Consider the following 27,532-nt stretch of genomic DNA (forward strand, 5'->3'; position numbering starts at 1 on the left):
TGATATTTTCAGATACAGGTGGGATACCTGGGGTCGGAACGTGGATGATTATTTCTAGATAAGATAATTGTATGAATTAAATGTTTTTTGTATGTGCATATATGATTGTTCAGGCATCTTTAGACCTAGGGGACAGAACTACATTAAATAAGTATGACATGTATGAATTGATCCGACAGAACCAACTTTCTAAAAGTGGCATTTTCAAAATTGTGACTTAAAATCCAACTTTACCGTTAAAAAAATAATTTTAAGCTACAATTCTTTAGAGACAAAATATGACATTTCTATTGTTCCCAATCGAAAGGTAGCACTTATTAAATGTAATAAGGTAACCCAATGTTGTCCTATGAGAGAGGTAGGCCTTGCAGTAGTGAAAAAGGAATGTACAAGGTTTTTACTTCCATGACATGTAAAACGTAAAACTATATGACCAACTTTTCAAATACATTCCACCCTGCCCTATTGGCTGTTTATGGACAACCACAGGGGTGATTTATCTGTATTATAAAGAGAAGTTTATGCCTGTCCAAAAGTTCATTATGCCATTTTGTAAAATGATAGTTCTGTGAGCCTCCAGTTGATCAGAAATAATTATTGAAGCTATTCTGTTGAATTTGCAACCTCCTCTAATACTTTGGCATCTTCACCCATCTCATAGATTAGCATTCCCACTTTGTGGCAAAGAAGCAAGTTGCCTCAGAATCTTTTAGGGTAGTTCCTTACTGAGAGGAGCAAGTTTGGCTTCAGTGGGTACAACATAAGTAGGGTAACAGGATCCAGACTATGCCTTTGGTAACCAGGTATTGGCCGGGTCAAGATAAACATAACACTACCAGGCCATTCACAGCTGCAGCTACAGATACAAATTACACCTGATTGGAGGAACAGGGAATAGGTACATAGTTCAGAATCTGCCTGAGCAGAGAAGGAAATGTCACACAGATTTTTGCCAAAGAAGATGCTGCATTTCTACTTTCACAGGCCACAAGATGAACAACAGGAGGTAATATTAGCTGCCCAGGAAAGCAGAATCTCCAGTTGAAATGGGAATGAGGGATCACTGAAATAATATCGAGGGACAGAATATCGACCAACAAAAATATCGTTGACAAAATATCGAGAGACAAAATATCGAGTTTCTATCTACAAACAGGTAAGTACAAAAATATCGAGTTAAAAATATCATTTACAAAAATATAGTTGTAAAAAATATCGACTTTAATAAAAACAATGTTTAATTACATTAATATAAAAAATTAATTACTAAAATATACTTAACAATACTTAAAATAACTTTTAATAATTAAATAATTAATGAAAGTTAAAAAATAATATTTTTTTAATCATATTTCTTAAAACATATATATATATAGTAACAAAATTTAATTAAATAATAGCCAATATTATTAACGTACAAATACAAAAGAGTAAAAATTACTATTCCCACTCCAGTGGGTGCAACAGTAGGGAAAGCGTTGGATAGCGTAGGGGTTAAAATTACTATTCCCACTCCAAAGAGTGCAACAGTGGATATATGACGTTACAACGCAACTTTTACAACGCACTACCATTACAACGTAAGTATTGGTAAGTATATAATAATTTTTTTAATTTAAATTATTTAACATTATTTTAATATAATTTAATTTAATTTAATTTCATTAAATTAAATAATGTAAATTTAATTTTACTTTATTTTTACACTGTACCCCTGTACCCCAAAAACCCAAAACTGACCCTGAACCCTAAAAAAAACCTTTACCCAAAAACCCAAAACTGACCCTGAACCCTAAAAATACCCCTTTACCCAAAAACTAAAAACTGACCCTGAACCCTAAAAATACCCCTTTACCCAAAAACTAAAAACTGACCCTGAACCCTAAAAATACCCCTTTACCCAAAAACTAAAAACTGACCCTGAACCCTAAAAATACCCCTTTACCCAAAAACTAAAAACTGACCCTAAACCCTAAAAATACCCCTTTACCCAAAAACTAAAAACTGACCCTGAACTCTAAAAATACCCCTTTACCCAAAAACTAAAAACTGACCCTGAACCCCAAAAATACCCCTTTACCCAAAAACTAAAAACTGACCCTGAACCCTAAAAATACCCCTTTACCCAAAAACCAAAAACTGACCCTGAACCCTAAAAATACCCCTTTAGTTTAACATAATTAGCAATTAATCAATTAAATTAAATTAATTACCAATTACATTTTAATTAATTAACAAATATTTTTTAATTAACAATTAATTAAATATTACTACCAATTAATACATTTACATATTTCATTAATTATAATTAAATTACTTCCCACCCTATTCCCCTATAAACCCACAACCCGCTACAGGAAATACATTATTTAAATTTACATAATTAGCAATTAATTAATTAAATTAAATTATTTACCAATTACATTTTAATTAATTAACAAATAATTTTTAATTAACAATTAATTAAATATTACTACCAATTATTACATTTACATATTTAATAATTATAATTAAATTACTTCCCACCCTATTCCCCTATAAACCCACAACCCGCTACAGGAAATAAATTATTTTAATTTACATAATTAGCAATTAATCAATTAAATTAAATTAATTACCAATTACATTTTAAATAATTAACAAATATTATTTAATTACCAATTAATTAATTATTACTACCAATTAATAAATGTACATATTTAATTAATTATAATTAAATTACTTCCCACCCTATTCCCTATAAACCCACAACCCGCTACAGAATAAAATTACACAATAATTTTAAAAAGATCATTAATTAAAAATAATTATAACATAAAATGACACTTTTCACACATATTATAACATAAACACACTATAAATAATTAAATATTATTTAAAAAACGATATTTTTTACTATCTAGATTATATACTTGGATATTTTCACTTTCTATATTATTTACAGTCGATATTACTTCACTTACCTTAAAAACGATATTTTGGCTGTCTATATTCTGTCCTGTCGATATTTTGTCCAAACGATATTTACAACTCGATATTCTGTCCAAACGATATTTTGGAGTCGATATTATGTCTGTGCACCGGGAATGAGGACAGTAGCGCCATTTCATTTAGAGGGGTAATGCCCATGCAAGTAAAATTCAAGACATTGTTTTCTTCTTTGAAAGTGACAGGCAGTATAGGCACTCCTCCCTTGAAATCAGTAGGTAGCATAAAGAGAAATTGGGCCTCCATTTCCCGAAAGATATTAGCATAACAGAGTGAGCACCAGTTTTCAGAAGAGGACAGCAAACTTAGTGGTTTTGGTTTCTTCACACCCGCTGCCCTATTGAGGCTTGCTACTAGCGGTACCACATGCCATGGCCATTGACAAGAAGAGTCGGCATGGCAGGCACAGTATACCCATGACTGATAGGAAGCGATGCCGGGGTAGCTAGGTCATCAGACCCAGAGTCTCTTGGTTCGGTTTTCCACTTGCAGAGTGATGTGTGAATCTAAGAGGGCAGTACACTCCATTTCAGGTTGCTGTTTGTGAGCAAGATCAGGTAGGAACCTTATCAATATTGTTCTGCTTTCCACTGGTGGATCTGTATATGCACCCAATCCATCAGTCATAGATCAGGACAGGCTCCTGTCACGCAAGTGGAAAGTGCCCCCTAACCTTGAGAGTGGAAGGTGCTGAGACCTGAAACCAGTTGGTTACAGTACTGCAGAGTCAGATCATTCAGGTCCAGATAAAGAAAAGCTGGAGACATTGGTTGGGTGAAATCAAGTATCATTGGGTGTTCAATTTAATTTAACAGAGGCTCTGTTTTGATTGGAAGAGGCTAATACTGACCAGAGGGCCAGAGATAAAATGCCAGGCCACTTAAGTCAAATCTTTACTATCATTTTCTCCCATAGGATGTAGGCCATAGTTCTTGAGCTTGGCCCTACATACTCAATCTGAGTCCATTTAACCAAGCACTCATTTAAGTATCTCTAGAACATCTTGTATTCAAGTAAAATACTTTACGATGCTGCGCATTAGGGTCTCAGCCATCTGGAATAAATGTAAACTGTAGAATTGGGAGAATAAGCAGATCCAATTGCAGTTGGATCAGTGAAGACTTTCACTTTAGGCACCTCATGTTGTGCAGATTAATGAGCAGCACATTTAACAAAAGCAATTCTAGATGGCAGCTGAAGAGCATCAAGCAAAACCTTTACATAGGACACATTTTTAATAGAGACTCCTGTATAAATGAGAAGCCATGCTGAATCTAAAAAAGTCCAAAGTCAAGGGTGACTCGAAGACATACTTTGAACCAGTGACTATAGTTACAAACGTCTTAACAGCTAAACTACAAGCACAAATAAGAGCAATCAGTTCAGTTACTAGACTAGAATACACATTCAATAAACATTGGCTTTCATTAATATTATACAGGGTTCAAGTGTAGCCTGCAACCAGTATCCCCTTGTTGTTTCTGGGACATGAACCATCAACATAATGCCACAAAGCCTTTTGGGGTATTTTCAAATGCTTTTGTTGCATTCATAAAATGATATAGAACCTACATGGTTGTCGTCCCAAAAAAGCATTTTTGTGTATATAAGTCCACTTATGTCTGGTCTCCTTTTTAAGCTAGGCTTACATGCGCAAATAGTTTAGAGATTGAGTCTTAAATAACTGCAGACCCCCAGACTCCGGTCAAAGAAAATTCAGACAATAGAGATTTCCGGCAGCATACAAATGGTAAAAAAGAGCAACAAAAATGATGCTTATATGTTTGGAGCATGGCAGTCAGAGACATGACATGTTTTCAGGATATCCACTTACATATGTAAATTTGATCCATTTAGATTCTTGAGGTCCTATTCAAAAAGATTTTTCAGTCAGTTGGAATGACCTAGTCCAACCTCCAGAAGTTCCAAGAGTAAGTCACACCTTATTCATAGAAGAAAGCTTTGTGAATGGAGCCCATTGTATTTACATCTATATTTTGTTGATTAAGTGAAAAACCTGCAGAACGTGATTATCTGTATTAATGAACAATTTTGCACTGGAGAAAATGCGACACACCTTTATTTCGCTGCGTTCGTAGCTCAAATACGCTTACAGGTTTGCTTCATTTATAAGAAAGAGTAGCACAATAAGATTAATTTCTCAAATATAGACTCAACTTCTGAATTTAACAACATACCAACTTTACCCTGCTAAGCTATAAACAAGTTCATTGTATAGTTGACGCCCCTTTAATGGTCACACTAGGCTTTATTAGCATACATTTTTATTTGTAATCTGCCAGTTGTTAAATGTATAGAGTAACTGGAGTGAATTCATGAAATAATTCGTACTGTGGTATAGTATAAGGCAGTGATTGATTTTATTGCGAAAACATCACCATTGCCTTTTTTGTCTATTACAGGAAAGGGCTGGGGGGGGCCCAGGCTCTGGCAAAAAATTCAAGAAGAGAAGGAGAAATCTGAAGATGATCACCAAGCCATACTGAAAAGTCTGGAGGAAATCAGGAATAACCAACAGGTGAGTGAGCAATGGGCATAGTGGTAAAGTATAGGGCCTCATAAATAGTTAGGTCAGTACAGCAAGCTTCCAATCCAGCATCCCATTTAAAAGTGCTAGGTGTTACTGGAGTTTTCCAATTTTGTGCAATATCCCTATTTCCTGAACTCAAACTCAATTTTGATAGTCTTTTCATAGTGTGCAAAGCCTTCATCATTTACGGCATTAGGATGGCCATTTTAAAATTGAAGTCAATCGGTCAACCCATAGTCTGTTGTAGTATGTTGGTTATAGCTTCCCAGAGAGGTCAGATAACTCTGCATGATCAAGTTGTGTGCATGCAATGACCAACCTCAGATCTGCAACTCAGGCACAATGGGTCGGGATTACATAGTATTCTCCTGAGTCGATGTGGGGTCAAGTAGACACGGTGAAAATTAAACTGTATCAGGCAAAATCTAGTTGATATTGTGGCTTCCCTGAGAGCCATTAACGAAAGGTTCAATCTGCATCCTCCAAGCGATCCAAGTCTGCAGCCCAAGCTAGCCTTAGTTTGTTACAATTATCAGGGTATTAATTACTGTGTATTTATACAGTAACACTATTCTCCCCGTCATCGACATATGAGACATTGTTAATTTGACTTCAACAGGGCTGAATTGAGGGCCATTCCAATACTAGTATGGTATAGCATAATGGCATGCCCCAATTTCAGGTAGCAGAAGAACCTGGAGTTTTCAAGGCTGATTTCTTCTCGCAACTCATCAAAGGATTTCACTATAAGTGGATCTTGCTATATTTCCCAGTGCCAGACATACCCAGTCAAGGGAAGCAATGTGAAGGAACTCATTGCCCAGCCACAGTGATGTCTCAAGGGTAGTTTTGTTATGCAAGTGTATTTGTGAGAATGAGGTCTTCCAAGTATCAATACCACTCTAGTGGCCAGGGGAATCCTTTGAAGAGGGTTCCCTCCAAAGAGGTGGTATCGGAAAGCGAAGTTATCTGCAGCCCCCAAATCTGATCGATAAGCAGAAACTGTGGTGGGTCCTTATTTCCAAGGAAAACAACAACATATATCCATTCATATTTAACAACAACATGTATCCAGTTATTAATAACAATTTAGAGTGCAACCTTTAATAAGATATTAGTTCTACCTTACCAAGTCTACCATTGTGTGCTGATTTGCAGTATTTGACAATGGCCATGTGGGGATTTCCACCCAGCTTTTCAGCTGCAAGTGGGAGGCCAAGGGAGAAGTGGAAGGGGAGGTCCTCCGCTTGGAGAAGGATCACTTCCAGTGGTGTTGAGTATTTGCCTCAAGGACGGTTTGGAATGATAGCCTCCTATTTAGTTTGACAGATATCACAAAGTGAGTTTGGAAGTGGGGTTGACGATCACCTCCTGAGATGGATGCTTTGCGGCACATCCCACGAACCAAGAGAGGAAGAAAGTAACCTGGCCTTAGCATCTTTGCTGAGTATACAAATAATGTTGTCAAGGACTTAAATAGGTATCAGATTCTCTGGGTCAAAACAGAGAAGCAGGATAAGCTCCCACACTGATATTGCAGGCTTCCTTATTATCAAGCTTTCCAAGTTTTCATGTAGACCACTTCTCTCTTAGAGGTAAAAGGAGTCTCTTTTGATATTTACATGTTGGGCTTAAGTCTAGGCGATGACATATGAGTATGTTGCGATAATTGCACTTAATACTCCCTTGTCCCACAGGGCACACACCTTCAACTGGTTACCCTGCAGTCCTGCCCATGTGACTTGTGCTTATATTAACTTTACTCTGGGTGTGCTAATGTAGGGTGGGGTAGAGGTTTGACCTTGCTTAGGCTCAGTTTGGGCACCTATTCTGGGCCTGGTCTATGTTCCAATCTTCTGCTCTCTAACTCACTTGGTATTCACTATGGGGAAGAAGATGGCTTTAATAAGGCCAGTGTCACTGGAGCGAAGCCATTCCACCCATGTCCCATTCCAAGGCGCTCTTATACTCCAGTGACCAGCGCTCCAATCTCTCAACACAGAGAAAGAGAAAAGTGAAACCACAAATCGGCTTGTGGCCTCCGTGACTACTAGGTGCATCGCAGAGAGCCAAGAAGATACCTCCAGTGCAGAGTACTTTCTTCAAGTGTTATGCAGACAGCCGCTCACCTCTGGTCTGCCAGGAGTAAGCCTCTTGAAGCAAGCTGCAACCACCTTTCCTGGTGACCTAGTGACATTTTAGTTTCAGGTCCTTTCAGTAGTCATGACGTAACCTTGCATCCGTACCACAGAGTTCTCTCTGACTAGACCCGATGCAATCCTTCTGATGTATTAGTATTTCAGGCACTAGGAAACGCGGCATTCCTATATAAAGCAAGGGATGCACATGCAGTTTCTGGTCCATTTATGAAAGTATAAGGCTGTCCAACTTGGATAATTCAGGTTTTTTAGGATGCCATAAGCAGAGCTTTGTTAAATCACATGCGCCATCTTAGCCAAAGTGCCATGCCTGCCTATGCTCTCCGTTTTATAGTTAAAGGTTAACAGATGGATATTATTGTGGTTGCATGTCTTCCTTTTAAAACAAAGCATAAGAAGATACCAGACAAAGTATTTAGTTACAGTAGAGTATCACCAACACCCTTGTCATCTTTGGCAAATCCAACTTTCAGCATGGAATTTTATAAACATTTTAAATGGGATACTTTAGAGAAAACTAGTGGAGTTGGAGATGATAGAATATAGTAAGTGGACAAGGACTATAAATCATGAATTTAACAGAGACCCCAATAAAGATTGGCAATAAGCAGGAAAAATATCAAAAGACTCATGAAATTAGACCACATCTCAATCGCTTCGTTTTGACAAACAATTAAGTTTGGTATAATCTGTAAACAACCCTAAGGTTTTCTGTGACTGCTTGTTTTTATGGACTTGTTATTTATATGGAGTCACAAGTTTAGGTTTTGTGAGTGCTCATCCACGTACACCAAGCGTACTTTGGATAATGTTTTCATACTCCAAACCTGGATGCTTTCTTACTTTACGATATTGCGTTTCACCTATATGCTTCATAAGGGTGTAGAAAAAATGGATTTTTCACAAACAAACCAGTTTTTTTTATTTGAACCTCGTCCCCCACCTGCCATTCCACATTCCCCCCACCTCATGGAATTGGACATACTTATGAGAACCAAAGTTTTTCTTAGTTGATAGAATCACCGCCACACAACCATACCTTTTTTTAAAGCTTTATTTTTTGTCACATGAGTACAATACTAAATATTGACTGCTGTAACTTTCACACTACAAGCTGTAGAATGAAAATAAGGTGATAAAGAAGCAGAAAGTAGCACAGCTGCCTATATGTTTATCATCTGTTTCGCCCTACTTCATCGGCTAGCCACCTATATTCTAAGTTTACTGCTCTTGTGATCTTACTCCAACTGTCCCGTGACCTCCTGGGTCCCAACTATCATTGTTCGTAATTCTCACGCTTCCAACAAGATAGGTTTGCAGTGGGTCCCAAATGTCTCTAGGGCTCAACACAAAGTTAAGAGTGTACCATATATTTCTGAGTTGGTGCGCAAGTTGCAAGGTCCGCCAGCCAGCTGTAGATGCTGGGCGATGCCACCCTTCTCCATGAAATAGCCAAGTTTGGATGCTTAAGCAAGAGCAAGGCCAGTCCAGAAAAATTCCTACTGTGCTTGGGTTGCTGTTTGGCATAACCCAATAATGCCATTAAGGCCTCAGGCTGCAGTGCCAGGCACACACTGTTGTTTACAGTTTGGAACAACCTGCTCCAATGCCAGATGTAAATACAACAGCACAGGAGTGCTGCATCTTTCACACATATCAATGTCCCCCATATTTATACAGTCTGGCCAGAGTGTAGTAGACCTGGTGGAGAAAGTAGTAATGTGGAAGTCTACATCTTCTGTTCATGAAAACTTCTTTTGTACAACGACAACAGTATTCCAATTGTGTGTGTCTGTTGTGTACCCAGTACCATCGGCCGACTACCTCTGGAGTGATGCCCCTCTTTGGGCATGTCTCTCAGGGTTGTGCTATATATTGTGGTGACTATTTGCAGTCAATTCATAAGTTGCCACAAGGCTCAACAAACTTCCTTTCCCCCGTTCTTGAGGATAAGTGGGAAATGCCTTTCTCACCACTGCACGGAGCCTGGCATAGAGAAATATTGCTAGTTGTGGAGAGTGTTTGGATTTGTCTCTTCTGGAGGTACTGTACCATTAATGGTTCACTAGTAATTGGTAATTTGGGGTATCGGACAGAGTAGTGTGTGGGGACCACACAATATCTCTGCCAGTAAGTCTAGCCAGTCATACCCATGCCTAGGTTGTGCATTGCACTACCTGAATATCAGGCCCCGGTCTTGTTGGGGAGGGGGGGGTTGAATGATAGCACTATTAAGCTTGTGGGGTTTTACTGAACCATGTTCAAGGTTTTGGTGTGGTGCTTGTTAGAAGTTATGGAACCATTCTGTGGAAAACTACACTTGAGCCATGTAGTAGTATATTTGTAAATGTGGTATGGCAAACCTCTCTTGATCATACAGCAGCAGTTCCCAGCGGACCCACGGCTGCTTACCTGCTCATGTGAGTTTAATTAGTGAGAATCATAAGTGGTTGAAAAAGTGCTAATGTCAGCAGTATTGTGATATTTTGAAAAAGGTAGAGGAGCTGGGGTTGTACCACCATTTTGATGATCACAATACGGCCTGACGTTGTTATGGGCAATGTAGTCCATTTGTTACCATAGAATTCAATTGTAGTTAGTAGAGTACCATAGTTTTCTCTCAGGATCACTCTTGGATCTTCATGGATTAGAATCCCAAGGTAATGAATGGGGTTTTCCTGCCATTGTAATGGATACTCAGAGTTGGCAGGGTTGGTATGTCCATCATGGGGGACTTGGACCATTTATGGCAAGGCCTGACCAGCAACCGAATTAGGATGATCTCGGAAAGGATAAGGTCCAAGATAGTGTTGAGGTCCTGCACCAACAGCAGAATGTCATCTACATAAAGCGATGTCAACACTATGCGTGTCCCAAACTGGATGCCTTTGCTGCCATGGATTTTGCAAAGTTTACTAACTAAAGCTTCCAATGCCAAGAAATAAATTATCAGGGACAATGGGCAACCCGAGTTGTATAGTGATAGGGTCAGAGATAAAGCCATTCAATCCATTCTGTCATTGCCATGCCCAACCCTATTCTTCCCATGTAATTGGCCATTCTATGTAATCAAATGCTTTGTCAACATCAAGAAACACTGCTGCCACCCTCAACTCCAGATCAATTTGATGGAGAACAACAAACAGCGTACAGAGATTGTCAATAGTGGAGCGCTTTGGTATGAACTCCGATTGTTCCGGCAATAGTGGCGCTAGTCGGGCTGCTAAAAAATTTGCCAGATTTCATTATCAGTGTTTATTAAGGAGAAGGTGTCTATAAAAGCCACATTCCTGTGCGGCCTTTCTGGTCTTAAAGAGAGTGATAACCACTGCCTTCCGCACCGTGGCAGAAGTTCGCCGTTCTAAAGGGCATCATTTTACATGTGAAGGAGGTATAGGCAGCCGCGGCCGTGCAGGTAAGAGTGGTGGGGCAGTGGGGCGGGGGGGGGGATTTTGACAGACGACGACAAGAGAAAATGTATTATTTATTACATTTTCCCTCGTGGTCGTCTGTCGAATCCCCCCCCCCATCCCGGCCCCACCGCTCTTACCTGCACGTGCTGCAGCTGGGTATAAAGCAGGAGCTCACCATATTTCTCATAAAACTCCCCCGGCAAGCCATCACTATCCGTGAGCCTTGCCAGTTGTGAGGTACTTAATAGGGCAGATAACATCCTCTATGGTAATCGGAGAACACAGCAATTGTAACTGTGCTTCCTTCACCCATGGCAGAGTGACCTGTTCTAAATATCCAGTGAGCCCCTCGTCATCTGCCTAGTAAGCAGTGGTGTATAACTTACAGTAGTACGACCTATATTCCTCAAGAATATCTAATTAATGAGTTTTCTCTTGGCCCCGCTAGTCGTTATTAGAGCTACATGATCTGCAGCCAATTTAGGTTTCCATAATCTAGCCAATGTGTGCCCAGGTCACTCTCCCTCCACGTTTTGCCACACAGCGGCATAATTCCATAAGTATTTTAGTTCCATGTGCTCCTCACCGTGAAACTCGTGAAGTGTCAGCTGGATCTGTCTAAGCACCACAGGATCGGGGTCTGCACTTTATCCTGTTTCATGCTGTTTTAATTTGTCTTCTGGGCGAGTAAGCATGCCTCCAATCGATTTGAGGATGCTGTCCCCCCTCAATATGCACTGTCCTTGTATAACATCTTTAGAAGCCTTCCACACCGTCCCACGTACCTGCACTGATTCATCATTGATATCAAAATAAATCAAAATGGTCTGTTTAATTTCTTCCCTAAAATCCAAGTCAAGGAGCATGGTTGTGTCATGATCCCAGGCACTGCACAGCCCTCTATGCCCTTGTGATTTGAGTGGGCATTTCAAATTCTCCATTTGTCCTCCCCTTCACCAAGTTGCATGTTCGCTCTGTGGTGTGGGTTGCTGTGTGTGCCTTCTCTGGTGGCATGGTGGGAACTATTGTCCTTAGCAGTCAATAGTCTGCATATTGAAAAATCCATTAGAAGGGTCCAGAATCTTGGCTACAGTGACAGGGGCACCTATTGATCAAATTCATGAGGAGAAACTGTCAAGACTAATTGCTCTGCCCAATCTGAACATTCCATGACTCTGGGGAAGTAGCAGGTGCACTCCAAGACTAATTACCCAGCTCAAGTTGAACTTCCCATGACCCTGGCAGCAGCAGCAGATACACTTGACAATCAAACTCACGTGGAATAACTACTTGAAATCAACAGGTGTTGTTTTCTAGAAACTTGCGTCCAGCTTCTATTTAAAGGCTGCTGTCACCTCGGTTTCCTGCTTGACCTTTTTATCCCTCACGCACCTACTTCCCTTCACCATGCCCCTTCTTCGCGCTGTTCCTGCCATCCTCAGTTCTGCACTTCAGGCTGCAGCTGCTCCCAGATCCTGTTCTGACCCGGTGACCTCTCGAGCATCAGATTTCCTAGAGGAAGAAAAAGACAACAAAAGAAACAATCAGACATCAGGAATTTTTGCTAAAAATCAGTTCTCATTTCTTGTTCTCTCAGCTCAGTAGCAGTAGATTCTAAGAAACAAAATGACTTTTGAAGCTCACAATAGACTCTTGCACTGGCAGGGCTCTGGCAAGAATAAACCTCCCTGGTATTAAAAATTTCAGTGCCCCACTAGGAGTACAAGTTGGGTGGAACCTGGCTTTACACACAGACTACAATTTGGACACCTAGACTCAGCACATGATAAGTGGATATCCAGATATTTCTTGCACTACACTTGGGACGCTACAGGATAATTGTGTTGATGTTCGTCAATCGATTCATTAAGAGTCCATGCTCTAACTACGCATGACACAAGCCTTCTGACCCGAAAGACAGAGCACTACTTGAGTGTCTGTTGGGTTATGAACAAAGGACATACACATACATTTTGATGAATCTGTTTAATAACTATATTATGAGTTAAAACACTGTTCTTGCAATTCTCTGATCAGGTGTTCACACAAGATGGGTGACTGGCCTTTTGAGACCCCAATGTAGCTGCCACGGAGGAGCACCACAGCATCTTGTTTGTGATTCTCAATCCCAACCCCCTTTCCCCTTAGGGCCTGCAGCCAGTTCAGTGTTATTTCCTGCCACTGGGGGTAGACCCTTGGAGGAATAAAGGAATCTAGTGTCGCCCTATTGGAACCGCCTGTGATTCGGGTGGCTCAATGGTTAGAGCGGCTGACCCTGATGCAGAGGTCTGGCCCGGGACCAGGGTTCGATTCCCGCCTCGGCGGGTCTTGGGCTCAATTTCCCCGGACCTGATATTTCTCGCCTCGGTGCCTAGTCTAATCATGGGTCCCACTCTGTGACTCTGGGCAATAGCTTGCCTAATCTCCACAACGGCCCCAGCAGCGCTGTGGATGCCTGGCTTCACCTTGGGGGTGCCCAGGAGTTTCACAGGAAAGCCAGGATGGGTTCTGCAGCAGTATGAATACAGCGCTACGAGGCCTCCGGGTAGAAGTGCGCTATATAAAATACAAACATTTACATTTACATGTTGGTTGCAAGCACCACATTAGTCGCATCCCATCTACCTCCAGCAGCTGTAGTGGAATGATCACTGTGGAATGGTCCGAAAGTGTACTGGGCATGTATGTGATGTCATGTGTCCATCTCAGGACATCTTTGGTCCCCAGCCAGAAATCCAGGCTAGAAGCTGATCTGTGGACTGCGGAGTAAAACATGTATACCTGCTCAGTACCAGAACATATTTTCCAGAAAGCAATTAATTTGTTAGTCTGCATTATATCTAGTAGTGCAGTTTGAGCACCATGTTGTCGAAGTATAATATTCGGGCTATCCAGAGTCATAACCCTATGTCCCCAAATCATGTGTAAAAGTCTGCTACCCATAGTATTGAACTTGATCTAAGTCGGAGGCAACACGCCACTACAGCGTGGTAAAAGCTGGGGGTAATCATGATTGGGCCGATATGTGTTTATGATAGTGAGATGTTTTGCCGCAATATTGCATGAACTATCAGGTACCCCTCTGGGTAAGATGCCACATGGACAGGTCAGAATAATCGGTTATTACGCCTAATGAGTAAGGCAACCCCCTCTGGCGTAGGTTGAGTATATAGCAAAACATCTATGTGAGCTCCATTGTTCAGCCACATGCTGGCTTCTGAGGGGCAAGAGATGGGATTACTGCAATAGGAGGATAACAATTGAATGTTATGAGGCATAACCCAGTGCCTGGTATATTTTTCTAGGATTGTCTAAGCCTCGTAAATTCCACATCATGCATTTCACCAGAGGGGGTCTATAGTCAGACTTTGACGGTAGCATTCACAAATCAGTCACTTATAGAACTGCATAGTTGTTTGCCCCATTATCTCCCCAAACGCCGACCAATGCCCGCTGAATACTATCTGGTCAGCAACATTTCCCCCCTCAAAACACCACCATCCCCATTTCTCTCAGAAAAATTCCATAATTCAGGCTACTGGTGCATGGGGGTGGCTAGGAGAAAGCCTTATAAAATATAACAAGCATCATATGGAAAGAGCAAAAAGCAAATAGTAGACTGCCCTTTTGTTTTGACTGTTTAGAACCATAACGAGAAAAAGCATTAAGTCTAACATAAAGCAAACATCTTCACGGGCCACACAGAGCCCACCAGGGAAGTCTAGGCGGTGATAGGCACATTAGCAGGCCCTGAAGTGTAATCCAATACACCCTGACAGATTTTCCCCACCACCAAGTAACAGAATACAAACATGTCCTGGTCAATAATAAGGGTATTCTACTTCACTGAGGCCTTGAATTCAGGGAGATCCACTAGGGTGTTGAGTCTTATATCTCGGTTTCTCATGAATTCTTAAGAACTCTTAGGAACTGAATCACAGCTTTGTGATCCTCAAATACATGAGGTTTTCCATTACAGTAGAATTGTAGATGTGCAGGGTACACAATCACATCTTTAATATTCAGTTCCTGTAGTTTCTTTGTCATAGACCCAGAGTTCCGACAATCATCTTGCTCTGCCTGTGCATGATCTGGGTAAAAGGATAGTTTGTCTCCTTCATGCGTAATTTCAGTTATTTCCCTAGCTAAAGCAAATATGGTATCTTGACCTCTATAGTTTAGAAATGTCATCAAGATTGGAGGCACTACTGGGAATGGTAGTGGACCCAGGGTGTGGTGGGCTCTTTCTAGCACAAATTAGGTAGAAAATGTATCTTGGCTAAAGATAGTCACAAGTACATGTGCTACATACTCTGCCAGTTTCCTCACTGCTGTAGTCTCTGGTAGACCAAGAATGTGGATGTTGCATCTCTGAGACCTTGCCTTCAGATCCTTGTATTTTCCTTTTTACTACTTCCAGTTCAAGTGCCATATGCTTAAATTCCTCTGTTTCTGTGTGAAGGGTGTTTTCGGTGTCAGACATACGTTGTCAACCGCCACCAGCCGCTGATCATGTCTCTCCAACTTTTCAGTCATGGAGTCCAGGCACAGCGTAGGAGCATCGAACTTCCCCTCAATCTTGCAAAGCTCTCTTGCAACACCAGCAGCAGTCTCTTCACCTCCTAATTAGTGGTAGGTTCTGGAGGTGAATCCACTACCATGGCAGAGTCTAGATTCATGTATTCCTCCCGGGAGGTCTTTTTAGATTCAAATGGTAGCCAGCCCTGTCTGAGGCCTGCATATCAAGTAGGCATTTGATGGTATAAGTCAGGGTCTGGACCAGCGAAACAGGCAGAATGTGAGGCCGCACCCCATGTGCGTAGCTCTCCATATTCGTTCACAGGCCCTTCCAGGATAGGCCAGGTCACAGAGGAGAGGCAGGCAGTGTACCTCTCACGGTTTAGATGCAACGCAGTGTTGACAGCGCCATCTGCCAGCCCTTTCACCCCAGCAGTTTTGCTTAGAGGGTACCTGGCAATTTCTGGATGGCCTATATTTCCAGTTCATTAGGACATGTAGGCAAAGGCATATGTAAGTAGTTGAGTTATCCCATGGGTTCACCAGAAGTATTGGCAGGGCGGTGGAGCAGTGCCGTGCAGCTGCCTTGTGCCTCACCACTCACCACTTACTGGGATCCTTTGTTCCGTGCCCTCACTGTTTGTTCCATGTGGTTTCCATGTAGTATTCACAGGAATGAGGTTTACAGGCCCCACTGTTGCATGTGCCTTGTTAACTTTCAATCACTCTCCTCCCCCATTACCATCTGGGGGCAGGTGTGAGGCCCCCTCAGATTGCTGTAGGGGATAGAGGGCTGTCCCTGTCTGCCACATCGCCGCCCGATGCAGCTTATTGTACACCAGGCACTCCATTTGCGGTACTAGACAACGGGGATTTACAGCCTAGGCGTCCGGCGTGACATGCACCAGCGTCCCTTGCTCCAAAGCCACTTGCAGTCACATCGTGGCAACTTTACAACCCAGGGGCACCTTCTGTATAGCAGGACAGGGGTTGCAGGCATGGTTTACACAGATGTTACCCTCCCCCCATGGCCGCCAAAGCTCAGTCACAGAAAATACATCTTGGCAGAATTCTAAGCTGTGCCCCCTCCACACAACCATATTTTGAATCATTTTTGTCAAAGGCTGTTTAGTCTAAAGTCAGGCAAAAGGTGCAACTCCTGTGAAAAGTTATCCTTTCTAAACTCGTTGATTATACAGTTCACTCTTTCCATTTCTTCTAGGGTATGAAAATGCCTTTTTTGAGGTTGTCCATAGACATCTACCGGAGAAACTTCTTCATGCAATCAGACATACATTTTACCCTATCATCAGTTACAATGGTCTCAGGAATACCTTAATTCATTAAAGTTTCCCATACGAATTCAATCAGGGTGCAAGTGGTGGTACATTGCATCAATTTTGTAACTGTCCAACGGGAGCGATATTAAAGAAATGACTCAATAAACCATACATATAAACAGCCACTATTTTATTGCCTTAATTAAGTCAAAATTTACTTACTTGATGATACATCAAGGACCACAACAGGAGATATAGAAAGTTTCCTTTTAATTTTGGATTTGTTGCTCATGCAGCCACTGATGCAGTCCCAGCTAGTGAATCCAATCATGCCACCACAATTAAGGTCAGACCTTATTCTTTGTCAAGATTCTTTCAAGCTTGCATTCATGGGGAACGTTGATACATTTCTCTTGTTTTACTCTATCCAGAATTAATTTGGATTGCTCTAAAAAGCCAGAACCAAAACCAAAACTCATTACTAGTTTTGCAGAACATTTGAGTTCATCTTTTTTGTACCCGCTTTTCTATACCAACATTGAAATATTTTTCTCTTGACAATTTCAAGAGCATTTTCTCTCATACATTCTTCCCATCACTACTATTGTTTTGCGTTTACATCAATGTCAATGCCTTATCTTCCATGGTGTTTATTTTCCTCAACTTTACTGAGTGCCTTCCAAGAAAGGCAGTCAACTGCACTGTACCTTTTACCAGCTAAATATTTAATTTTAGAGTTGTATACTTCAGGCAGCTACAAAAAAACCTTGGAATGGATTGCTTTGAAGTGAATGCATGAATTATGTACTCATGAGCTGTACTTAGGCCAAATGAAATGCCCCATAAAAAAGAATTTAATCAGTTTTATGGCCTATTAGCCTCATGCGCTGCAGCTGAGTAGTTCAATGCTGGACCCATCATTGTAAGAGAGGCTGTACCGCAGTCAGCACCTTCCATCCTACAAAATTGGGTGAAGTCTTTCAATCTCCCATTCGTGACCGCCACCTCCCTAAGGCAACATTCAATAATAACGGGGGAACTCACAGACCCCCCTGCCCCGGGTAATGCCACCTCCCCGGGGCACATACAAATTTTTTTTAAGCGGCTCCCCCGCAGCCCCAGGGACCACCACTTCCCGGGGAACAAATGCAGTGGCTAAGGGGGTCAGTTGCGGACACTCAGCCCTGGGGACCACTACCTCCCCAGGGAAAATATGAAGAAAGAAGGGGGCTGTTCTGTCCTCCTCCAGGAGCCCTACATGGCCCTGGGAATACAACCCCCCAGGGCCAGCTCCTGCGCTTTCCCAGGATGCCCACCCCAGGACATTGCAGTTTGCTATGGCATGGCGGTAACACTGCTCCCACCATGCCATAGCAAAAAGTCTGCTCCACTTTGAGCAAGCAAGAGCATTTTGCTTGCTCAAAGCAGAGCACACTTTGCTTTTTACACACAAGGAGCTGCATGTCAGCAGCTCTCTGTGTGCAAAAAGTAATGGACCGCGTGGGCCTTCAGGCTTCCCGCTGTCCCCAATGAAGAGGCCTGGCCCCGGGGGATGGGGTCCCCAGGGCTTAAAGTCCCTGGAGTGGGTCACACTGCCTCTCCCTTGAAAGAAAAAGAAATAAAGAAATGGCCGGACCCCGGGGCATAGGGTCGCCAAGGCTGAAATCGGTTTGGGAAGAAGGGCCACGCAGCCCCCCTCCCTTTTTAAAATAAATACATTTTAAAAAGAGGCAGGCCCGGTGAGATGGGGTCCCCGGGGCCAAAAATGGCCTAGGGAAGGGAGCCAAATGGCCCCTTTCCTTTATTTATAAAAAAATTGCAAAATAAAAGGCTGGGCCCGGGGGGAAGGGGTCCCTGGGCTGAATTCAGCCTGGGAGGGGGCCGCATGCCCCCCTCCCTTTCGTTTGATGAAAAAAGGGGCGGGCCACAGCGGATGGGGTTCATGGGGCTCATGGGGACCAAAATGGTCCAGGGAAAAAAATAAATAGAGACATTTTTTTTAAAAGCAAGCAACACGCTGGAAGCTCAGCCCCATTTCCCCACCATGCTGTAAACACACCTCTTGGCGCGCTGCTGGTAGGAGGATGAAGTCCTTTTGGTTGGTGAGGATCCTGAGGAGCCAACTAGCTCTCCTGTTACCTCCAGTAAGGCCCACGCTGCTGGAGTGCTGAGAGGTGGTCAGAAGCTGCGCCCCTTTCTCCACCACTCTGCAGACGCACAACTCGGCGCACTGCTGGTGGGGGGATGATGTCCCTTTAACTCCTGAGGGCCTCAGGACTAAAGTGGACTTCTTCCTCCAAGCAGCAGTGCGCTAGGAGGAACGTTTGCAGAGTGGTGGAGAAAAGGGGCATGGCTTCTGACTACCTCTCAGCAATCCAGCTGTGTGGGCCTTACAGGCGATAACAGGAAGACTAGTTGGCCCTCAAGGACCCTCAAGAGTCAAGGGGCCTTCATCCCCCAACTCGTAGTGTGTTAGAAGGCACTTTTGCGGAGTGGAGGAGAAAGGGGCCGAGGCCACCGAAACTGAAAAATCAACAATTCTCTTGGTAAGCCTAACAAGTAAACCGCAATCACTCATACATACCACATATCAACCTCCTCATTGTGTATCAATTCAATCAGTATAAGGAGAACCCAGCAAAATTATAGACATACAAGTGAAATATGTAAAAAATATCACAGAAAGTGTGTTAAGAGGCACTTTTGCAGAGTGGAGGAGAACGGGGCCATGGCCACCGAAAACCACTAATCAAACCCACTGTGTGGGACATGCTGGAGGTAACAGGAGGGGTAGTTGGTCCACAAGGACCCTCAATAGCCAAGGGCACTTCATCCCCCTACTAGTAGTGTGCCAGGAAGTGCGTTTGCAAAGTGGTGTAGAAAGGGGGTGTGGCCTGTTATCAGTTATCAGCAATCCTGCTGTATGGGACTTACTGGACGTAATAGGAGGGGTAGTTGGCCCCCAAGGACCTCCTTGGTGGCCAACTACTCCGCTGGTTATCTCCAATAAGTCCCGCACAGCCGGATTGCTAAGTGGTCTTCAGAGGCCACGCCCCTTTCTCCACTCCTCTGCAAACGCTGCCCGTGGTGCACTACTGGTTGGGGGGTGAATGCCACTTTACTCCTGATGGACCTTGGGGTCAAGAAGTCCTCCTGGTACCTCCTGTAAGTCCTACACAGCGGGATTCCTGAGAGTTGGTTGGTGGCCCAGTCCCCTTTCTCCACCACTCTGCAAACGCTGCTAATGGGTAAAAAAAACAAAGAAATTGATTGAAAAAAAAACAAAGGTTACGGGGACGTTATAGTTAGGCACAGGTTTTACTCCACAAAACCAGAGAAATTCAGCAGGTATAGTTAACTGAGCTAAATATAATTCCTGACCCCGCAATGCACTTCTTATGACCTCACATATTACATCACTCATGGCATGGTAACATGTGAGGGATTCAAAGTGACTAATTTGGAAATGCAGCTACCACAAAGCATCTGGGAGAAGTGGTGATGTCATGCCAATCAGTGATCTCACTTCCTCCTTTGCGTATTGTGAACCCTGCAGTGGCAGCTCCTCCGCTAAGGCGGAGGAGCGTCTCCTCACTGCTATTTCAGCAGTGCAAAAACAGAAAAAGAAAATGATAATAACAGGACATTATTATCATTGTATTATTCTATTGGGAACTCAAAAGTCGGGGCGGGGCTAGGCTCTGTAGCGTCAGAGCAGAGTGAGGAGTGGTTTGCACTAGTCTAAGTGCACATGAGTTTGGTCGGCCCTCTTGGGCCAGCCAAACCATCATGTGCATGTTGCACAGCCCAGTGGAGAACATGCCCAGGCTCTCAGGCACTGCCTGAGCGACCAAACTGGCCGCTCAGACCAATCATGACGCTGCTCATGCTGAAAGGATTGTCTGGGAGAGTACGGGAGCCTGGGTACCTCCAATGCTACCAACAGGTGAAGAGGACGTAGGAGAGGCGTGCGGCGCTGAAGGCAAAGGTACGTTTATTTTTTTCATCCATTCCTCCTTCCCACCTCACCACCCCCAGTCTGAGGCAGCTGCTACTGCAGAGCACATCACTCCACTCAACACCACAAACCCCTAAAGAAACGAAGAACGCTGGCAGCTTGCAGAGCACATGCCTCCACTTCACACCACAAACCCCTAGTCTAGCTCCCTTCGAGTATTCTACAATAAGGCGAGTATTACCCACCTATTGAAAGATAATAGGAACCCAATGGGCTGTTCTAGTTATCGACCTACATCGCTAATTAAGTGATCCTCCAATGTATTCATAATTCTCAGGTTAGCTTTGTACCAATCTGTTTCTCCCACAACCATTTCCGGACATTAGCCCACCTAATATGGCATACAAAAGATGACACAAGAGAAATTGGCTCTTTCACTAGATGCTGAAATTACATTTGACCAGTTGTAGTGGTCATATTTATTTCAGATGATGGCGAAAATGGGGCTGGTTGATGATTTTATAATCAAGGTCTGTCTCCTCTATGACTTACACCTGGCTGAGGCCAATTGCGCAGGCTTTCTATCTTGTTCTTTTACAATCCATCTAAGCACGAGACAGAGTTCCCGCTGTCCCCACACTTATTCCTATAGGTGCTTGAACCTCTCTCTGCAGCAATATTTCTTTCACCATCTGTGGAGGACATTCGGCTGGAAAACCTTGTCGGCAAAGCTTTCCTGTATGCAGATGATATTATGCTCTTCCTGTCTCATCACAGCTATTGTGGTCCTCCTTGATAAATTTACCCCTCTGTCTGGTTACACGATCAACTGGATACAACACAAAGGACTCTGCATGTCTTGGGCAACTACTAATGCTGGTCTACAGGCAAATACCATAAGGTTGGACACTAAAGGTCTCCGATACTTGGGCCTTGGCATTAGTAGGAGGCTCATGAACATGTTCAAGAATAACCTCTTGTCGCTTATTAAATGCTCCCAACAGGAATTTCTTAAAATGGAAACACCTGAATCTCTCACTCTGGGGGAGAATTCAGACTGTGAAAATGATGGTTTCCTCCAAGTTTAATAACGTCTTGGGGATGTTACCTCTATGAGTCCCTCTGCCTCTCTTCTTGGGAATCGAGGCTGACATAAAATTATATATCTGCAGTGGTCATATGCCAAGACTGAGAGCTGCACGACTGTGGGCGGATTCTATGAAAGGGGGTCTGCGTCTTCAATAAGTGGCATCAAATAGCCAAGTCTTTAATTTCTCACAGCTATTTACTTTCTTCTGTGACTATAGGAATGCCCTGATGTCATCTTCTTAGTTGCCCTAACTTATACTTCCCGTTTACCTTACATTGTCTACTTGTTCCATTGCAGGGAAACCTTCATTCAACAGCTATGGTATGGAATAAAGCACACAGGTTAGTGGGTATTGCACCACTCATACGCAAAGGGGCCCCGCTCTGGCATATCATAGCCTTTTCCATTGCCAGTCAACCATTTTACTGTCCATCCTGGTATACAAAGAGATATATAAACCTCTTATGGTCAGATGGTTTCCTAAAGCATTTCTTAAGGCCTACAATAAGACTTTGACCTTGCTAGACGGACCACTGGAGATACAGACAGGTATCATACTCCCTTTAAAATGTTTTAGGAACTTATAGGGCAGAGCTGCTGACGTCCCCACTCCTTAACTATCTAAGCGTCTGCAGTCAATTTAAGGGAGTGGTATTGGGGCTCTATTGCATCCTTGTTAAAATATCACATTCTGGCCCTCTCCTTAGCTCTAATCGATTGCAATCTTCAGGCCCTGTTGAGCAGGACCTATGCACCTGAAGACTGGGTAGCCCAGCTTTTAGACCACAATAAAGTTCTAAGAGAATCAAGGCTGAAATTCCTCCTCTTCAAGATCCTCAACAACTGGTACTGGACAAACTGAAAGTTGAAACGGGCATAGTTGTTGCCCCAGGCCCAGTGCTGACTTTGTGAGGATTCCTGTAATCTCCATCACATCCTTTGGTTCTGACCCACCTTACGATCTTATCGGTCTGCAGTATGGTCCCACATACATCTACACTGCTTTCTGGTAATTATCCCATCGGCACAAGAGGGCTTTACACATGATGTAACCAACATCCCTGACCTGTAAATTCACACCCATAGTTGGCTAGCCACCAAAAGTTTCAAGAGTGGCTCCTAGAGTTACATAAAGTAGGCAATTATGAATGACCACCCACCTATAAGATAAACAACATACTAGCAGTATTTGAGAGTATTTGGATCTGCTTTCTCGAACCTGAGGAGAACATTGTTTGAAAAGATTGTTATATCCTAGCTTGTTTCTGGATTCACCACCGATCCCCCTGGGATCCTCCCTATCCCCAAAGACAAAGGCCCTCCTGAGCATACAGTTAGTCCACCGTCCACCTTTAGACATTCCCATGGAAGCCTTCATGAGAGTTCTCTGCCTGTATCTGAGAACTGATTGGCATGAGTCCAGGCCTTGTAGGGGTTGTGATGTTCCTATGGAACAGCAAGCCTTGCTACAATGAAAATAGCTTTTTGGGGGGCACGATGATGACAGACGTCATGAGACTATGAACATCGTCTGGTGATGACTGCACAAGACCAGCAAGCCTACGGCTGATTCCTGTGCTCAACACAGACTTAGAGGAAGCCAATCAGAGTTCAAATGCGTTTTTCACTGATTAAGCAGAAAGGGCATTGGTTAATTTGCTATGGAGAAAGTATGATCACAATGAAAAAGCAGAAACCACCGCAATGGATCGCACACCGCTAGCCCCTCTTCCGGATCGCCCCTAGGCACTCTGGTACATGAAGTGCGTGAAGTTCGAAGAATGACTGTAAAGTTCGTGAGTGGTTCACCTGAGTAGGTGCAAGTATGTACTTGTTGTTCCCAAGAATCTCTAGACCCGAGACATGGCCCGGGTTTCGGGATATCTTCCCTCATCAGTAGAGAATGTATCTGGGGTGGAGAAGAAGGCCGCCAAGTAACAGTCAGAGGCCTCGTTGCCTAACATGAACAGAAACATGAAATAAAGCTTTAAAGATTGCTATTTATTTGTATGCAACAAATTTTTTTAAACCTTCATTTGTTTTCTCGAACAGTATTATTAAGTGTGCATTTGAAAGAAGTGGACAACAAAACATTACATTAGAAGACAAATATTTACAAAATACTTATAAACAACTTTTTTGCCATAAATCTATACATTTGGCCAATCTAACATTCCTATAGCATTCACACCACATTCATCCTTCTATAAAGAAACAACAGAAAATTCCTTGCCACCTTCAATTATATAGTATCACATTTGAAGTAGCCCAGTACTTTACAAGTTTCAGTAATCCTAAAAATTGTTTTCTTATTAATAAAGTTGGCTTCTAGATGGCAAGGGGACAGGTCGGTCGATGCGTTTCGAACCAAGATTATTTGCAGGTTCTCATCAGGACCAAAATTTCTACAATCAAAACAACAGAAAACAAGTATGAAACTACCTCTATTCATAGACCATAAGCCAGTGGTCTACCAGCAATCCCTCCATACAACAATTCCTACCTTCAGTGATCCAAACTAATTCGGAATCCATATGTAACAAAATCATCCGTCACATGGCCCAACTCACTGGGAAAGGAAAGAAAAATGGAATTTCAAGAAAAAGTTCTAACATATTTTCTTGTCACCCTACAGCTGCTCATGTGTTTTTAGACGCTTACCGTATAAACTACGAATTTCCTGGCAATGTTGTCACTCAAAATGTGTTTAATCCATGTGGAGCCGTTAAATAATATCCTCTCCTGTGAACAAAAACATTTATTGCTCGTTCAGTAATCCACTTGAAAACTAATGACTGGCTACCTCACGCATTCAGAAGGAGCTTACCCCGTGTTTCAGTAGTCGTGTATATCGGGTGATCTGCAGCAGCCGCTGCTTCGCTCCCAGGTATTCAATAGTCCTGGAAAACAGCCCCAGATAAAGCGGGCATAAGTATTGGCACCTATTTGACAAACTTGCTCGCTTGTCAGCGTGTGTAGGACGAGTGACTCTCACCTCTCAATTGGAATTATTTTCCGCATATGCGTCCTTCTCGTTCGAGTGATAGCATTCGAATGGCGCTATGGTGCAGACCGGGACTATTACTTCCTGGTTAGTCACGTGTTCGACGGCCGGAGTTGTGGGTGTTGAAGTCTTAGTTGCGGGCTCATGAGTGTTTGGTATATAATCGCCAGGTGAGCACCAAATACGGGTGCTAAAAACCAATTATTCACAACAGAACAGCCTCCACACCAAGCCCCCAATCTGGTAGAAGTTACAGATGCAGGGCGCGAGGGTCAGCTGCATTTTTGGCACCAAGTCTTCATAGAGGTTTAAATATTTCAGAGAATTCATTTAACCCCTCCGTGGCAGTATTAAATTTCATAATGAGGAGAGCCTCCCTTTGGCTCAAGCGTGCTTCAAGGTCTCCTCCTCGAGAATCTTTTTCAATTTTAGACAAAACCGTCCATCTCAGTTCATTTTCTTTATGATTTTTGGTAATCCAGTGATTCACAAGTGGGGCATTCACCACCTGTCTGCGTACACGAGATTTGTGCTGTGTAATTCTTTGTCTGATCTCTTGAGTCGTTTTGCCGATGTATAGGCTCGGACACGGGCACATCACTCCGTATACTACGTTTCTAGTCTTACAGTTCGTGAACACATCGTGCTTCCAATGTATTTCATTAAAAGTAAAAACAGAATTTTCCATTGTTTGGTCACAGCAAGTGCATGTTCTGCACCTGTGGTGGCCAATGACTGGGGACAGTCCCAACATAGTCCTCAAAGTTGGAACTTGTTCCGATGGGAGTGATGCCCGGACAATATAATTCGCAACACTTTTTTCTTTGCGAAAAGCAAATAATGGAGGTGTTTCAAAATCTTCATGTAGGTCTTTAATCAAATGCCAATTTGATAAGATTAATTTCTTTAAATGGTGTACATTCGGACAAAAAGTGGTAACACACACAGATCTATTGAGTGCAGGTTTAACCTTTTTCTCCAGTAAATTCTCTCGCGGTGTCCACCATGCTCTCTTGAGGGAATGTTTCAATAATTTATTTGGATAGCCTCGCTGTGAGAGACGATCTTTCAATTGGTTGGCATGATAGAAATAATTTTCTTTATTGGAACAGTTTCTGCGAATCCGCAGAAACTGGCCGAACGGTAGGTTCTGTCTAAGGCTGCGGGGGTGATTGCTACTAAAGTGGAGGGCTTTGTTTCTATCAGTCTCCTTACGAAACAGAGTTGTAGCAAGGTGGCCTTCTGATGCCACCACCTTGACGTCCAAAAAATTAATTGTTTTGTTGGATGTGGAACAGCTAAATTTGATGTCCTCAGTTCTTGAATTCAACCATGTCACGAATTCGGTAAAAAGTTCTTGGGTCCCAGTCCAGATCAAGAAAACGTCATCAATGTAACGCATATAGTTGGAAATATGCTCCAGATAAGGGTTGTTGTTATATACAAACTTCTCTTCGTAAAGTCCCATAAAAAGGACTGCCAATTCAGGTGCAAATGGGCAGCCCATAGCTACTCCTCGAATTTGATAAAAGAATTCCGAGTCAAATGCAAAGTAGTTCCTTTGTAATGCAAATTTTGCCAGTTCCATAATAAAATCAGTAGGAACTCTCATTGGTTGGTCTCTTGTCTCCAGAAAGAAAGTCAGTGTTTCTAGTGCATGCTCTTGGGGAATTTGTGTATATAAAGACACGACATCTAGTGTCACTAAGAGTTGTTTAGAGTCATCAAATTGGACTGAAGCGATTCTGTTAAGAAATGCCGTAGTGTCCTTCAAGTGGGCTGGAACTTCTTCGATGAACGGTTTTAGGAAGAAATCTATATATTTTGCAACAGGTTCAATCAATGAGTCACACCCGGACACTATAGGTCGGCCAGGGGGGTCACTTTCGCTTTTATGAAGTTTGGGCAGCACGTAAAAAACTGGTATCCTTGGGTTTTTATTCTGTAAGAACAATAATTCTTTTTGTCCCACAAAACCCTGGTCGAATCCCTTTTGGATGATACTGAAGAGTTGATTTTGTAAATCATTTGTAGGATTCTTGCCAATTCTTTTGTAGCAGCTTGTGTCATCCAATTGTCGTAGAACTTCCTTTTTATATTTATTGACATCCCAGACTACCACTGCCCCTCCCTTGTCAGCCTGTTTGATAACTAGTGATTTATCATTTTTTAGCGTCTGAAGTGCCTCTTTTTCTGCTTTAGTAATGTTGTAATTTGTGTATTTCTTCTTTGACTCCATGGCTTTAATCCCTGATAGAATGGTTCTCTCGAATGTCACTACTTCTTCAGGGACTTTAAATCCTGCTGGGCAAAAAGATGATTTATTCCTCAAGCCGGTGACTTCTCCTGTCAGTATTTCTTGGGACTCCATAAAAAAAGTTTTTAGTCGGATTTTCCGACAGAATTCTATAATTTCTAATTTCATTTTGATGAAATCCGTAGGTCTTGATGGAACAAAACTAAGTCCTTTCTGCAGCACTGATATTTCTGGTCCGGTCAAGATTTTATCCGATAGATTGAATATTGGGGATGGTTCTAGCTTTTGTAATATTGACGACGAGGCCAACAGAG

General features: G+C 42.6%; 1 protein-coding gene across 1 annotated transcript in view; it reads left to right on the forward strand.

The window, feature by feature from the left end:
* The window catches only part of LOC144761982 (clusterin-like), a 416,511-nt gene that overhangs the window by 98,884 nt on the left and 290,095 nt on the right, over nucleotides 1-27,532 (forward strand). Inside the window, exon 3 of the mRNA XM_078647148.1 lies at nucleotides 5,412-5,527. Within this exon, the coding sequence (XP_078503274.1) occupies nucleotides 5,412-5,527 (116 nt within the window). The remainder of the gene's footprint in view (nucleotides 1-5,411; nucleotides 5,528-27,532) is intronic.

This window comes from Lissotriton helveticus, chromosome 6 (genome assembly GCF_964261635.1).
Source record: "Lissotriton helveticus chromosome 6, aLisHel1.1, whole genome shotgun sequence".
In the NCBI taxonomy this organism is placed as follows: domain Eukaryota; kingdom Metazoa; phylum Chordata; class Amphibia; order Caudata; family Salamandridae; genus Lissotriton; species Lissotriton helveticus.